The sequence below is a fragment of the Trichoderma harzianum genome (genome assembly GCF_003025095.1).
Source record: "Trichoderma harzianum CBS 226.95 unplaced genomic scaffold M431scaffold_6, whole genome shotgun sequence".
Lineage (NCBI taxonomy): Eukaryota > Fungi > Ascomycota > Sordariomycetes > Hypocreales > Hypocreaceae > Trichoderma > Trichoderma harzianum.
The window spans coordinates 1986820-2000298 of NW_020209254.1; the positions used below are offsets into that span (position 1 = coordinate 1986820).

At 52.1% G+C, this 13479-nt stretch overlaps 4 protein-coding genes across 4 annotated transcripts; 2 read left to right on the forward strand and 2 right to left on the reverse strand.

Annotated features, from left to right (window-relative positions):
• The first annotated feature begins 1040 nt into the window (after window positions 1-1040).
• M431DRAFT_437973 (hypothetical protein) lies at window positions 1041-1972 on the forward strand. Its single transcript, XM_024915164.1, has one exon. It carries the CDS (start codon window positions 1293-1295, stop codon window positions 1851-1853), a length of 561 nt encoding a protein of 186 aa, XP_024774808.1. The 5' UTR covers window positions 1041-1292; the 3' UTR covers window positions 1854-1972.
• On the forward strand, window positions 1636-4121 carry M431DRAFT_143714 (hypothetical protein). Its single transcript, XM_024912661.1, has 4 exons — window positions 1636-1941; window positions 2088-2396; window positions 2468-3223; window positions 3283-4121. The coding sequence occupies exons 1-4, from the start codon at window positions 1884-1886 to the stop codon at window positions 3822-3824; spliced, it is 1665 nt and encodes a 554-aa protein (XP_024774809.1). The 5' UTR covers window positions 1636-1883; the 3' UTR covers window positions 3825-4121.
• A 750-nt stretch (window positions 4122-4871) lies between these two features.
• M431DRAFT_482279 (hypothetical protein) lies at window positions 4872-6287 on the reverse strand (the record flags this gene model as incomplete). The annotated part of the gene is made up of 1 exon (XM_024916032.1): window positions 4872-6287. One exon carries the CDS (start codon window positions 6285-6287, stop codon window positions 4872-4874), a length of 1416 nt encoding a protein of 471 aa, XP_024774810.1.
• A 3781-nt stretch (window positions 6288-10068) lies between these two features.
• On the reverse strand, window positions 10069-12146 carry M431DRAFT_84689 (hypothetical protein; the record flags this gene model as incomplete). The annotated part of the gene is made up of 3 exons (XM_024923461.1): window positions 10069-11177; window positions 11244-11975; window positions 12077-12146. 3 exons carry the CDS (start codon window positions 12144-12146, stop codon window positions 10069-10071), a joined length of 1911 nt encoding a protein of 636 aa, XP_024774811.1.
• Window positions 12147-13479: the final 1333 nt, after the last annotated feature.

Here is a 13479-nt window from a genome sequence, read left to right on the forward strand (position 1 = left end):
CTCCAATCTGGAAATCTGGAGCTCAAACGCAGCTTGTAGGCCTATCGCAGCACTGGGAGGGATCTTGGAGCATTTTGCCTATCTTATCGCCAAGTTGACGCAAAGGTTCCTGAGAGCACGCAACGACGTCACGCTATTACGAGGCGCTATGAGCTCCTGCCTGATTTTGCCGGGGAGATGTGGGGAGCTGTTCTTTTTCCTTTAGGTAAGATGGAGCTCCATGTTAATTTGCACGATTTCAACCGCCTCAGAGCGTGTTCTCCGCGATATCTACTTGTATCGACACCAGAAACACCAAAAGAAGCAGTATATACATATATGTAAGTGCCGACGAGTGCAGATTACATACAACGGGTCACGAGGAGGCAACATGTTATGCTATTTGCTACTACTGTACTCTTCCATACTGCTCGCCAAGTTCTGCCTCGTGGGAATGGCGCGGGCATACTGGGATTATCAAACTAGTGCCCGTCTTTCACACACACTCTTTCTCTCTCACATAGCCTCTCTTTTCTCCCGCTTACAGGCATCCAACGGGCGGATCACATTCAGCCGTTTTACAACAGCGGCCAAGCCTCTTCTTCTCCCCTCAGTTTCAATGTTTCCTCACCTTCACCGGGGCATCCCCCCTGTTTCCGCTCTCGTGCTTGGCGGGTCTACCAGGCCTTGTTCTTGTTAGCTGCGTCAAATTCGATGGCGAGCATCACAAATCCGGCCTCTGCTCCACCTCCAGGGCGCGCTTAACAGAGCAGCGAATCGGCCATTAATTCTCCCTCGGGGAGCACACGCGGGGGCCGCCCGCAAGGACTCGAGGGAGACATCGTGCCTCAGCTGCAAAGTGTCGGTCTGAGCTTGGCCCATCCATCTCAAGTCCTCCAGGCCGAGTCTTTTGAGACATGGCGTCCACACCAGCCGTCGCGGCTACGGGGATCCTCTCCGCTGTCGGACGCATTCCAGTGTCATGAGACTCTTTTCTTCATCACAAAGTGACAGCATCCAAAAGGTCAGCTCTGTGAAGCCGCCAAGCTGGTGTAGGGATCGGTGTCTGCGATCGCCCGTGGGCTGCCCGGCTCAGGCTCCCCAGGCCAATCACGCCGTGGCCTCTGTTGCAGACGGATGAAATGCATCTCGGCTCACCTGCAGCACGGCACCGGAGCCGAGCGTAAGAGAAAAGCCTTGCAAGTCACGGAGCTTTTCATCCCTTATGCATCACCCATCGAGGGCACATAATTATAGATTGTAAGCGGAGAGATGATGATGGAGACCGTCTCTCTTACAAGTAAACACTAAACATGGCATGTGAGAAACAAGTAGACCAAATTCTGATTCTATTCGTGGCAATGGCGAGGAAATGCAAATGCAGACATTTCATGGGATCGGCTCGGTTCCGAGGAGCCTGTCTAGCGGGCTCCGAAGCCGAAGCTGGCTGGCCCTTGTCTGGCCCGTATCCAGCGCAGGTTCCTGTTTCTTTAGCGCATCTACCGCCTGTGCAGATGACTAGTCGGGGTGGGGATTCACTAATCCCGGGGTGTGCAGACGGTCGACAAACTTTCTCGCCAATGGCTTTCGTCGTTTTCATGACTTCAACCTTTCACGTTCTCTCTCTGGCTTTAGACATTCGCTCTGCGCTGTTTCCAGGCCGTGAGCATTCATTTTTGTATTGTCATTACAGCCTGACTGAGAGCTCTTCATCCAGCGTGTTAGAGTCATGCTTTTCTAGCTCTGAGGCTTTCTTTCTCTTTCACTACATACATCTTTGCCCATCTGCGTCCGTCTCACTTTGGTTACATGGACAGACTCTGATCGCTCGTTTTCCACGCCATTTCTCATCTGGTTGCTCATTTCCAGCATAACCTGCACGAAAACGCAACAAGACCACCAAAATGACAAGAGATTCTAAACCGAAGCCGAAGCTGCCTGTGCAGCAGCTGGCAATTCTAGGTAAGCATCATTGGGGATGTCATGATGGAAGGTGGCTGTTTCCATGAGGCATACAAGCCGCCGTTATATGTCTTATCCAACGCATCATGGCTGCAAATTAAACGGACAATGAATATAATCCATCATGCTAACTGCTTAAAATCTAGCCGTCGCCAGATTTGCAGAGCCTTTGGCCTACACCTCCGTCTGGCCCTATCTCCCTGAGATGATCCGGGGCTTCGGTGTCAAGCGTGACGAAGTGGCAAAATGGGCCGGTGTCACATCTTCGGTCTTCTCCGTCTGTCAAAGTATCACAGCCGTCCCATGGGGCAAGGCTTCAGATAAATTTGGCAGAAAGCCAGTGCTCATCTATGGACTTATCAGCACTATGATTTGCTTCATCATATGGGGCTTGTCAACAAGTCTTACCATGGCCATTACTGTCAGAGCAATCATGGGTGGTGGTAACGGCAATGGTTAGTTTTCTCTCTCATCTCTATTTCCAAGTCGAAGCGCTGACATGTGGTGTTTCTTCCCCTACGTATAGTTGGCATCATTAGAACGATGGTGGCTGAAATGGTCACCGAAAAGGAGCTCCAACCAAGAGCCTTCTCTATTATGCCTCTGGTCTGGTCTCTTGGATCCGTCGTCGGGCCCGCCTTTGGAGGGTTCTTCGCTCAGCCAGCCAAGCAGTTTCCCGGTCTCTTTGGCAATATAGAGCTCTTCAAGAAATTCCCTTACCTTCTACCAAATCTTCTAGCCACTAATTTCTTCCTTATCTCTGCCGCCAGCGCGACCTTTTTCCTGAAAGAAACTCTGGCCGACAAGAAGGAGCACAAGGATTGGGGACTCTTGGTTGGAGAGCGCCTCACACGACTTATTCGCCGGAAGCCGCAGCTCATTTCTCAGCGTCGCAGGTCTTTTGTTGACGGAGAGGCTACTGCACCGCTCGTTCCGAGCAGAGTGACGCCCAAGAAAGCCACCACGCCAAAGCACCCCCCTACTGGAATGAAGGACGTGTTTTCCTACCAAACCACGATCAATCTTATCTCATACACCTTTTTGGCTTTCCACTCGGTTGCCTATGACCAAAACATCACCGTCTTTTTGGATTACCCCGTCATTCCTCGAACTCCTGAGAATACAAAGTTCCCCTTTTACTTTACTGGTGGCTTTGGACTTAGCTCAGGTACCATTGGAACACTCTTCACCATCTACGGTATCACTTGCGGATTAATCCAGTTCCTTATTTATCCGCCAATGGTTAACCGCTATGGTGTTTTGAACTGCTTCAAAGTAGTTTGTAAGTCTTGCTGCAAGCGGCCACTTTCTCCCACTGCACCGAATGCTAACTGAATGTAGCTGTCTTGACGCCATTCGTCTACTTTATCACTCCCTACACTTCTCTGCTCCCCACCCCTGCGACACGGTTTGCCGCTATCCTCACAGTCATGATGATCAAGGCCTTTGCCATCATCATTGCTTTTCCCTCCACGACCATCCTCCTCACCAACTCCGCCACGTCCCTCCGCATTCTTGGCACTCTTAACGGGTTTGCCACCATGTTTGGTGGCCTTGGGCGAGCTGTCGGCCCTGCTTCCACTGGATGGGCATTCTCATGGGGTGTTGAGCACGGTTACATCGTCTCCGCATACTTCTTCCTGGGCATTATTGCAGCTATTGGTGCCATCCCCGTCTTCATGATCGTGGAAGGACAGGGACCCACAGCGTCGGCGGATAACAGCGACAATGAAGACAACGAAGACAACGCAGTCTTACTCGAAGATGAAAACCCCGTAGACGACTATGAGGATGCCACAGATGACGAGGCTACTACAGGCTCTCCTCTCCTCGGCAGAAACCGGGGCAGCTCCTACAAAACTACGGGCACTGCAAACAATTAAAAAATTTGACTGAAAAATTGAGAACATATATGGCGCATGCGTGAACGTGTACGCGCGCTGTCGAGAAAAGACGTACGATGAAGAGAGATTAAAAAAAGGAGGATGGATCAACGTGGCAATCGGTTTCTGGGGGGGCGAGGGAAGATCCTGCCACACCATACGTGAATCCCTTGGATGGATTTGTTGGACGCTGGATATACACACGTTGTTGCACTGGGATTTTGCATCTGCACTGGCGTTGGGAAAAATGATACTCCTGTAGTTGAATATGATATTTACTCGTGAAACAAAAACTTGACTGCAGAATGATCTGCAAAGATGCAAAATAGGGGTCCTGTGGTGTCTCCTCCTCCCGGCTCCCGCCAGCTGACTTCTCTGTGCTCCTTATGACGTATGAAGTAGACGCTTGCAAATGACCTGTCGGCTATCCCCTCATGCAGGAATCCCAGACCCTAGGAGCTGCATACTTGAGGACTAAGATGCCCGGGATAGCTTAGCACTTGGGTCCTTTAGCCTGACCTCGGCGGCATCTCACCGACTTAACCGAGCAGCTTCACCCGAACATTCACACGCACAAGACACACAAAGACGCAAAGTTTTCATGGAAAATTATATTATTTTTACATTTATTTGTTTCCCCTAAACACCTTTTTCCGACGTGTGAAATCAGGACAGTATCCAGTACTGTTCAAATGCTTGGATGCTACAACAGGTTATAAGATATAGATGAAGAAAAAACAACAAAAGATCTATACACATATCCTTTAGACAAGAGAAAAAAGCAAAACATAAAACAGATTTCAATCGTTCACACCATTTTTTATACAAAAGAACACAAATCAAAACACAAAAAACTCCATACTCTTTCTCCCAGGGTCTACTATCATGTCATGTTTTTCTTTTCTCGCTCTTTTCAGTCCGGATGACAAAGGAAAAATATCATTGTGTCGTCTGTACGCGTGAACACACGCCAGGGTGGATATCAAAAATATGTATATCATAAAAACAATACAACAAAAAAACAGATAAACTGGTGTCGTGAGGTCATTAGTAATGATATGAAGGGAGTACATGGGCCGGGAATCCCTCTCTGTCGTGCCACTCCCACTCGTCGTGGTTGGAGGGATATCGTGTATAAGGCTGAGGTGCTTCGATGGTTCGGTAGTCTTGAGCCTCAGCATGATGCCACTCGCTGCTGGGCCATACCGTGTCGGAGGTGTTGCCGTTGTTGTTATTGTTGTTATTGTTGTTATTGTTAATGTTGTTATAATAATGATAGTTGTTCAAATGGGGCATCCCATCATCCACAGTCGCGTAACCAGCTATGGCGGGAGGATGATCCTCGTGGATGAAACGCTCAAGGTCGGCCTCCATGTCACGCAATCGGAGATGTTCTTTCCCAACCCATTCGTCAATGATCTCGGCAATCTGACGGAAGCCCTCTGTATGACCGCCTTGGTGTCGCGCTGTGATGCCACAGACGATGAATAGAAAGCTGTGAATCATCTCGTGTAAGAAGGTGGAGATGAGGAGCCGGCGGTTGTATTTGGTGTCTTTAAGAATTGGTGACGACAACACAATGAGCGTTTCATAGCCACCCAGACGAGCGCTGCGGCGTAAAGCTGTAGTGCCAACGATGTGGCTCTCGTATTGTGCGCTGGCAGGGTGGCTCCAGTCCCAGGTAACCCTTTGCGTCAACTTGTTGGCGAAGAAGAGTTCGTTGGCCGCCGAGAAGATGCTCCGGAGGGCGTCATTGTCCAAGGGGAAGTCGGCCTCCCTGGACTTGGGGTTGATGAGGGCCTTGAGAATGCGGCCGTGCTGTGAGTCGCGATGCTTCCACCGGCGAATGTTGGCAACATGGCGCCGCACCAACCGGGCAGCGGCAAGATCGCTCAGCAGCGGTGGGTGATCGTGATGGTCACAGTCACCTTCTTGGTCACAGGGGGGCTCGACAGCAGACGTGTCTGATGAGATGGACAGGCCAGACTGGGTGCGTTCCATAGGGGCAGACATAAAGGATGGGCCGAGATGCGGCTGCGGCGGAGGGAATCCGGCTCGGTGGTCCGACTGTGGGGGCGGCGTCGGGGGCGGAGACGGCTCATGCTCCCGGATCACGAGAAAGGCGAGGTTCTTGACGTGTATTGAGGAAGCATCGGGCATGGCAGCATCGCCGGAATGCTTGTGCTCGCAGCCGGCGGCATGATGGCCCTTTCCATGGTAGCCGATGACGCGGCCCCAGTCGTCCAGTCGAGGCCTCTTGGTGATGCCGTAACAACCCGCATTGCTGCAGGCAGACGCGGTTCCGTCTGCATACTCGTAGCCCCTTCGCTTGCCATTGGAACCGAGAGCCTCAGAGCCGTTAGAGTAGCTGCCGCGCTTGATGTAAGCCACCTGGCCAGCGGTGGACGAGGCGGCAGCAGCGTCACCAAGCGGATTTCCCCCGCCTACCACCCAGAAGGCCATCGGACAGCATAAGCTCCAGTCCACCCACCAGAGGACCAGTCCAGTTGGCAAAAGTATTGGCTGATGTGGTCGAAGCTTGTGGTGATGAGGCGAATTGCTCCGCTGGACAGCCGGCGCGATGCAAGATGCTGCTTCGTCGTGTCAACCCTCTTTCTTGTTTCACTCGACGTCTCTTTGGGGGGGTTCTCTCTTCCTCTCTTGTGCTGAATGGGATGGGAGTTGAGTGGGCTCTGGTGGGAATTGGGAGGTGGGATGGGAACAAGTTTGTGAGTTGGCAAGTCTGAGTTGGCCTCGCAAAAGGTGGCACCGGACCCGGGGAGACCAGACAAACCGCCGTCGGTGTGGACGCAACAAGGGAGTGACTGGGGGGGTAAGAATACCTCAAGTACAGCCTGGAATTCACCTCCCGGCTGCCATTAAGAACTGCCGAGGGAGAGATTGAAGGCAGAAACCGCCAAAGAGCAAATGGAAAAGAAGAAGAGGAAGAGAAGAGAAGAGAGAAAAAAAAAGAGAAAAAAGTGGTTAACCAGAAATGCTCTGCAATGCTGAGAAAGCGAGGTCGCAGGGGGGGGAGAGCAGGAAAAAAAAAAGTGTGACAGGGAATCGCCAGTCATGCAGCAAGCTGCGAAGGGTCCTGGGTCTGTGTCGAGGCGACTGCAGAAGGCTGCACGCCAAAGCCAGCCGGGGACGGACACGACTTGATCATCGCCTCGCTGGCTCTTTTATGCCAGCCAGCGTGGACAGGCGTGATATGCGGGTTCTGCTTGTGCGTGTGCGTGTGGTAACGACTATGTGCGCATGAGTGTGTGGCGTGGCGTGCGTGTGTCTGGTTTGGTCCGGTCTGGTCTGGTCTGGTCTGTCGAGGGGGTAATATTATGGAATGGATATTAATTGCGAGAAGGCGGATGATGCAATCGCTGCCTCTTTTGCTTCTGCAGCAGCTCAGACGGGCATTGATTGATTTTGATTGTCGAAGCGATTTGATTGATTGAACGGAGGTGGGGGATGCAGATGAAGAGAGACAGTGAGGGAGGAATGGAGGGAGGAAAGAGGGAGACCAGACGAGAGAAGACGAGAGACACTCAGTTCATCTTCACGTTCATGTACGATGTCTGTCTTCGCAGTTGGCACCAATACGAGGCCAAGAGCCATCAGCTCGTGGGACTCGGAGGTTTCTGCCAATAATCAACTCCTACATACTGCCATATTACCGTTCTGAAGAATCAATCATTTCTGCTTGACGCTGGCTCATTGACTGACTTCTCTTACCGCACACCTCCTCTGCCTCTATACACCTACTAATAGAATGGATGCTTGTTCCCTCCTCTGCGCCCCCACACTGGGACGATCAGTGAGGCATGGCCAAATCATCCGATCCAGGGCTGTCCGGCTTAGCTCGCGATGCTCGCCCTCTAACATGGCCGGAGATTCAAACAGCAGTCCCATGCCATTGGATGCTTCATGCTCTCTCTCATGCTTGCTCTGAACCGGGCATTGACTGACTGGCACGATAACTCTCCGTTCAACTCTCCGCCGCCTCTCGCTGTAACCCTCTCTCTCTCCATCTCTCTTCTCTGTCGTCCTCTCATCCTATCATTTATCATACTCTCCCTCTCTATTTTGTCATCTTGATTTCTCCCCCCTCCTCCTCCTCGCTGGCACTCTCCCGCTATCCTGTCCTCGCCGAGACTCACCGGATGGCCCTCTTGCCCCTCCTCCTCCCCTCATCTGCTCTGATCCTTGCAGCTTCTCTCGAGAAAAAAAAATATCCCCGTCCAGAGGGCCCGCTGCTGGCCACAATCCACGCCCTGTGGGCAGACGCCATTGGGCCATCCAGCGGTGTATGCAGCATGCAGCATGCAGCATGCACCAGACATGCGCCCAGGGCCGCTTAGTGAGTTCCAGGCCTCTGTGCGGCGATTTCTGAGAACAGCACAGCGACCGACCGTTTTATCGCTTCATTTTCTGGACCGATGGAGCCTCTGGGAGGGCGCTGCCCATGCCATGGCGTCTCTGGAATCCGGAACCCGGATGCTTGGCAGTTGTTTAGTAGCAGCCAGCTAAAATAAGCCGGGTCATTTCTGCTTTTGCTATGGATACCGAGTAATAGATCTCTATCTATCTAAAGATTTGTGGGATACGAGGCGCTCCAGTCATCTGCCACTACTAGTGTTTGTATTCGCTCTGCTCACGTTTGTTTGGGCGACTCGACTACATATTACATGAAGCCATCCGGACGCCCATGATTGTATGTACCCTGATGGGTGCAAAAGAGGTCGACAGAGATGGTGGTGAGGCAGAAGCAGGCAGTGAGCCGCCTCCCTACCTAAGGCAAGGTAGTACGACTACCGCAACACCAAGGTTCCTCTTCTGCACGAGCAACTGACGAGCAGAACGACGCACATAAAAAGCACATAATGCGCCTCCCACAACCTCCAACTGCCACTACCAGCCGCTGGTCCTGCTTAGCGCCTCTCTCGTTGCTGCACAATGGTGGAGGTGGCGGCTGCAGCAGCGCGCTGGCACAGAGATCCTTGCTCGTGCTATTCCCATGTCCTGCACATGCTGTGGATGTTGACTCTTTGGTCGCTCTTCTGCAAGCTCCTCGTCCTGCCTGTGTCTCAGAGATTGCCGGCAGTCGACGGCCAGGCTACCGATGCAAGAGGTCTTGGGTCTCGTGTCAGATGACTGACTCTGGACGCCAAAATCCAACATCATCCTAGGACTCCAGCTGGTTCCAAAGGGGGCGGGCGTCCCGGGCTGCTGCTAACAATTGTAATTTAGCTGTTCTATTTTGTTCTGTTCTTTGTTGCTCTTCACCACGGTACTACTCAGGCGAAGCACATGGTTCGTCCAGCCACACAGGCACGGCGATTTGCTCTCGTGCCGTCGCCTCTCCAGACCGATTTGTCGAACAAGCAAGTCCAGCGCCGGGCCACGTCGTCATTGGACATTGATGTGCCTCAACCACCCCCATCATTGGCTGCCTTGTTGTCTCCTCGCCCACTGCTGCCGGCCGTTGAGGGAATTCGGCCTTTAACCTTGTAAAGAAAAAGAAAAAAAAGGTGGCATCACGCCGTGGTGAGTAGCACACATGGGAAGAAAAAGAGCAAGGCAGGGTAACCTAGTTTATGCAGGCCGTCGAGCCAGTCCCAATGCATGCTTGCGGTGAAGCGGGAAGAGAAGTAGTAAAGAAAAATTCTTGTTGAGAGTGATACAATGTAATGTACAAGGGGGCGAAGCGGCTCGGATGCAAAAACCTCCAATCCTGGCTCATCGCCAATCCTTCGGTTGTGTTGGTGATGAGTTGCCGCGCCTTTCGCCTCATTGGCTCGCTCGCCTCTTTTCTGTCGCCGCCACCTGTAACCTATTGGTAGTCTGCGTACGAGGCGCAGATTCGCCGTCCTATCAACAATCATTCCATCCAATCCAGCACGAATCACCGCGTGGATAGTAGACGAGAGGCATATGTATGTACGAGGTAGCGTCGCAGCAAATTCATGCTTCCAAAGTGGTCTGGATTGCTATTAGTTCAAGACTTGGCCATGGCCATCACTGGTCATTTGATCACCGCCTGTTTGATTAATACATATTGGTCGGCCGTTATGATATTATGTAAAGCTACTGGGTAGGTAGTCAATCTCTTCCCTTCCGTTGGACGGGTGGCCAAGTGTCGTGATGATCCCCCCCCCCGTCCACCAATTTCCCCTCAAAAGTAATGTAAAAGTAATCCTGTTATAGCCGCTCTGTAGGTAATGCCTTGACCAGTCGTAATCCCTCATTATTCCATAAGTCCTCCTTGTCCAAACGTATTCATGAATCTAACCTCGTCTGCCTGCCGATCCAGGGCCTCGCGCATCTGCTCTGCATAGCGCTGCCTCTCCTCTTCTTCGGCCGCTGTGTCCAAGTCCGGCTCCTCGTCAAAGTCCTTGGATTGATAGAGTGGCGTCGGCGTGAAGCTAACCAGCCCCAGTCTCTCGCCTGTCCAAAACAAAACATTATCATCATTGGGCCGATCCGGACCCTCCCTCGACTTTGTGGACACGATTTTCCGCGCCAGCTCGCCAGCTGCACTCATTGAGGCGAATAGCGATGGGGCGTCGTCGCCCTCGCAGTGGCCAATCCTCAGTCGACGGCACTCTGTCAGACCATCTCTCTCAAACCATTTGATGGAGCCGGCTCCATCTGAGAAGACAATCTTGGTACCGTGGTTGGCCACTGACAGGATGGAGGCAGACGCGGCTGTTTGCCTATTCTTCATGGTAGAATTCTGCATCATCTCGCGGCCGACTGGATCTGCAACGGCCTGGGTGAGACCAAAGATCTCGAGGGATCCCTTTGATTTGTATGTTCCCCCCGCAATTAGTGTCCAGCCCTCGCCGTTTGCCTTGGATTTTGTGACTTGCTCTGTGCTGAGCTCGCCGTGCCGTCGGACTTCGCTGTCTAGCGATGAGAATGGGTGAGGCATTGCCGCCATGCTATTGATCGTAGCCCCCGAGTAGATTGAATCCATGATTACAGGGAACTTGCGTCGATCATAGTGCAGGATGTTTGAAAATCTGCCACCCACGTAAATGTCGTTTGATACTAGATCCGGTGATCCGCGTAGGGGCAGATGTATAATGCTGACGGGCGTGGGTTGAGAAAGAGACGCGTATGGAAGCAGCGGTGTCGAATCAAATATTGATTTAAAGATGTCGTTTTGATCCACCTGCTCTACGGCCGCCTGTGTAACCCTAGCTCTTGCACGGAAATCGTGTAAATGGATTCCAAGAGACGTTCCCACCGTCAAAGGAACATCGTTTTGAATTTTTGACAGAGCCGTGATGGACCATTCGAACGATTCGCGGCTCACGACTTCTAACCGTTCGAGGTCGATTTCGATCAAATCTGCAGCTGGCCGTCAGCATCCCGGAAAGATTGCCTGCCAATTGAGGAGTGTCCTATTTTACTCACGGCTTTGTACAGCAAAATATGCACGATGTCTATGGTTGTCTACGCTAACGCATTCCGTAACCCCAGTATCAACTCTCTTGGATCGTCGAGTGTTTATGCTTCCAGGACCATCGATGAAAAGAATGTCGGATTTGCTGGTGGCAAGGATAGAGCCGGCCTTGCCCCGGGTTCCTTTGACGTCCCACAAACAGATGGAGCCGTCGTCGAGCGGTGATACAGCTAGCATTGCGCCTACGCCATCGTTTCCATCGTATGGGTAATAGAGCTCCAATCCACGAGCCTCCATCATGGCCTCGTACCCTCGATCGCGGATCCGAGGGGTCTGCAGCCAGTTGACACAAGTCGGCCCATTCCGTTGTATGTACTCGCTGTACCAGGAAACTCGTTCGTTGGGGAATGTCGGATCCCAGTTTGCCATATCCTGAAGCTCTTGCCATCGCTGACTCCTCCGTTTCGGCTTTCCGGGTTCGACACTGTTCTTCTCTCCATCCACGATAGTCTTTGGGCCATCAGCGCTGGTGCTTCCGGAGGCCTCTGGGCTCCCCAATGCCGTTCCATCCCGGGGCTGGTCTTCGGATTCGCTGGAAGAAAAGAGTCGACGACGGTTCTTGAGGTACTGGTACCACGGCGATTCTTCGAAACAGCGACGCTTCCACAGCTCATCATCGAGACAGAGCTTCTGCAGCTTCCGCGACACAAGCTGCAATCTGGTGATGTGCAAGGGATCCAGATCTGATGGCAACAAAGATCGAGTCAGTTGAGCACAGGCCTCGTCGTTTTTTTCCCAATCTACGGAGACGACAAGATAGTGGAGGGGCGAGTGGATCTCTTACAGCTTAGAATCTGGAGCACGATCTCATCTGGAAGCTCGTCCCAACGCGACGACCGACCGGACGAAGCCATGGCTAAATGCCTCCGAGGCCAGCCTCAATGTTGCCTACCGATGGCAGGGAGGGAGAGCAAAAACGCCAGGCTGGCCGAGATGGGCTTTTTGACGTCGCTGATGGGGCCCGAGATGGAACAGAAGAGCCGGAGGTTGGACTGGACGGCAAAGAGGTCGGGCTGGAAGATCTCTCAAGCGTGATTTAACAGGCCCAGGGACCTGCCCGTGCCGTCCTCGCTAGTGTGTAAGAGAGTGACAAACTCCTCGCAGCAGGCTCCGTAATATATCGCGTAAGACCAATAGCAAGGGTTCGGTTCCATACCTCGGGTGCCGAGTTAGTAGCGGGCTTGATTGGGGGAACATTTAGAGCTTCGCTGGGGAATGCCTTGTTGGTCAAAGGGCGGCTGGGGAACTGATTGGCTCGCACGACGGATAAGGTAAAAGGGGCTGGGCTCCATGTTTTAGCTCGAGTAGAAGCCGTTGTGCTAGGCACTAGCATCAGATCCCAGCTCAAGCCATCTCAATGGCATCGGCCCAATGGTAGCACATCGATCAACTACGATCCGGCAGTTGTAGGCAATGCCCAACAGGGCATGCAAGATGTAAATGAACATGCCAATTGTCCGTGGTAATGCTTTGTTCCATGTGGAAAGAGAGGGTTCTCTCGTAGAGTGTTCTAGTTCACCCATCTCTGTACCTTCTTTGAAAAATGACGATGCCTTGTTCTACCAGGCATGCCCCAATGCAGCGACTGTGTCCGCCAGCCAACTCCGCATATGTACCCAAGCCATCTCTACGATATAAAGAACATTTCTCTTTGGTCTGTGTGTCAGCATGGGTCGCTGAATCTTTGGTAAGGCTGAGTCAAAGAGAGCAACGGGTGGTACCAGCAGCCACACCATTACTCCACTCAAAAAATAGCAGCAGCATCATCTTCACGAACGCCTCAATGCAGCCAAAGACTATTTTTCGAAACAAGCATCATCAATCACAAGATGTAGACGAGTGTCAGGGGGGCGCCTGTCGCAATGGTTACAAGAACTGTATATACTCTTTTATTTAAATGCAACCTGGCAATACAAGCCGTCGTCTAATCTCTAGATGCCTGACTCAATGGGCTGATATAAATGCGGGCATCAAAGAATACGCGTAGCGCGTTGGAAATTCAGACGAGCCAAGGCAAAAGATCAGTAACATTAGATGCGTCTGTTGTAAACAAACAAGAGTGATTGGGGAAGCAGACCAATTAGGGCTTTTCGCCTGAATTTCTGCCTTGCCCACAACGCTCTCTTCCCTCTGCCAGCTGGCGGGCTCACGCTGATTCCCCCCTCCTCGACACCAACCCTCAGGGAC

Coding starts and splice junctions, on each gene's coding strand:
- M431DRAFT_437973 (XM_024915164.1), top strand. CDS start 1,293: ATGGCATGTGAGAAACAAGTAGACCAAATTCTGATTCTATTCGTGGCA.
- M431DRAFT_143714 (XM_024912661.1), top strand. CDS start 1,884: ATGACAAGAGATTCTAAACCGAAGCCGAAGCTGCCTGTGCAGCAGCTG. Junction 2,397..2,467: donor GGGTGGTGGTAACGGCAATG/GTTAGTTTTCTC, acceptor CCCTACGTATAG/TTGGCATCATTAGAACGATG. Junction 3,224..3,282: donor GAACTGCTTCAAAGTAGTTT/GTAAGTCTTGCT, acceptor AACTGAATGTAG/CTGTCTTGACGCCATTCGTC.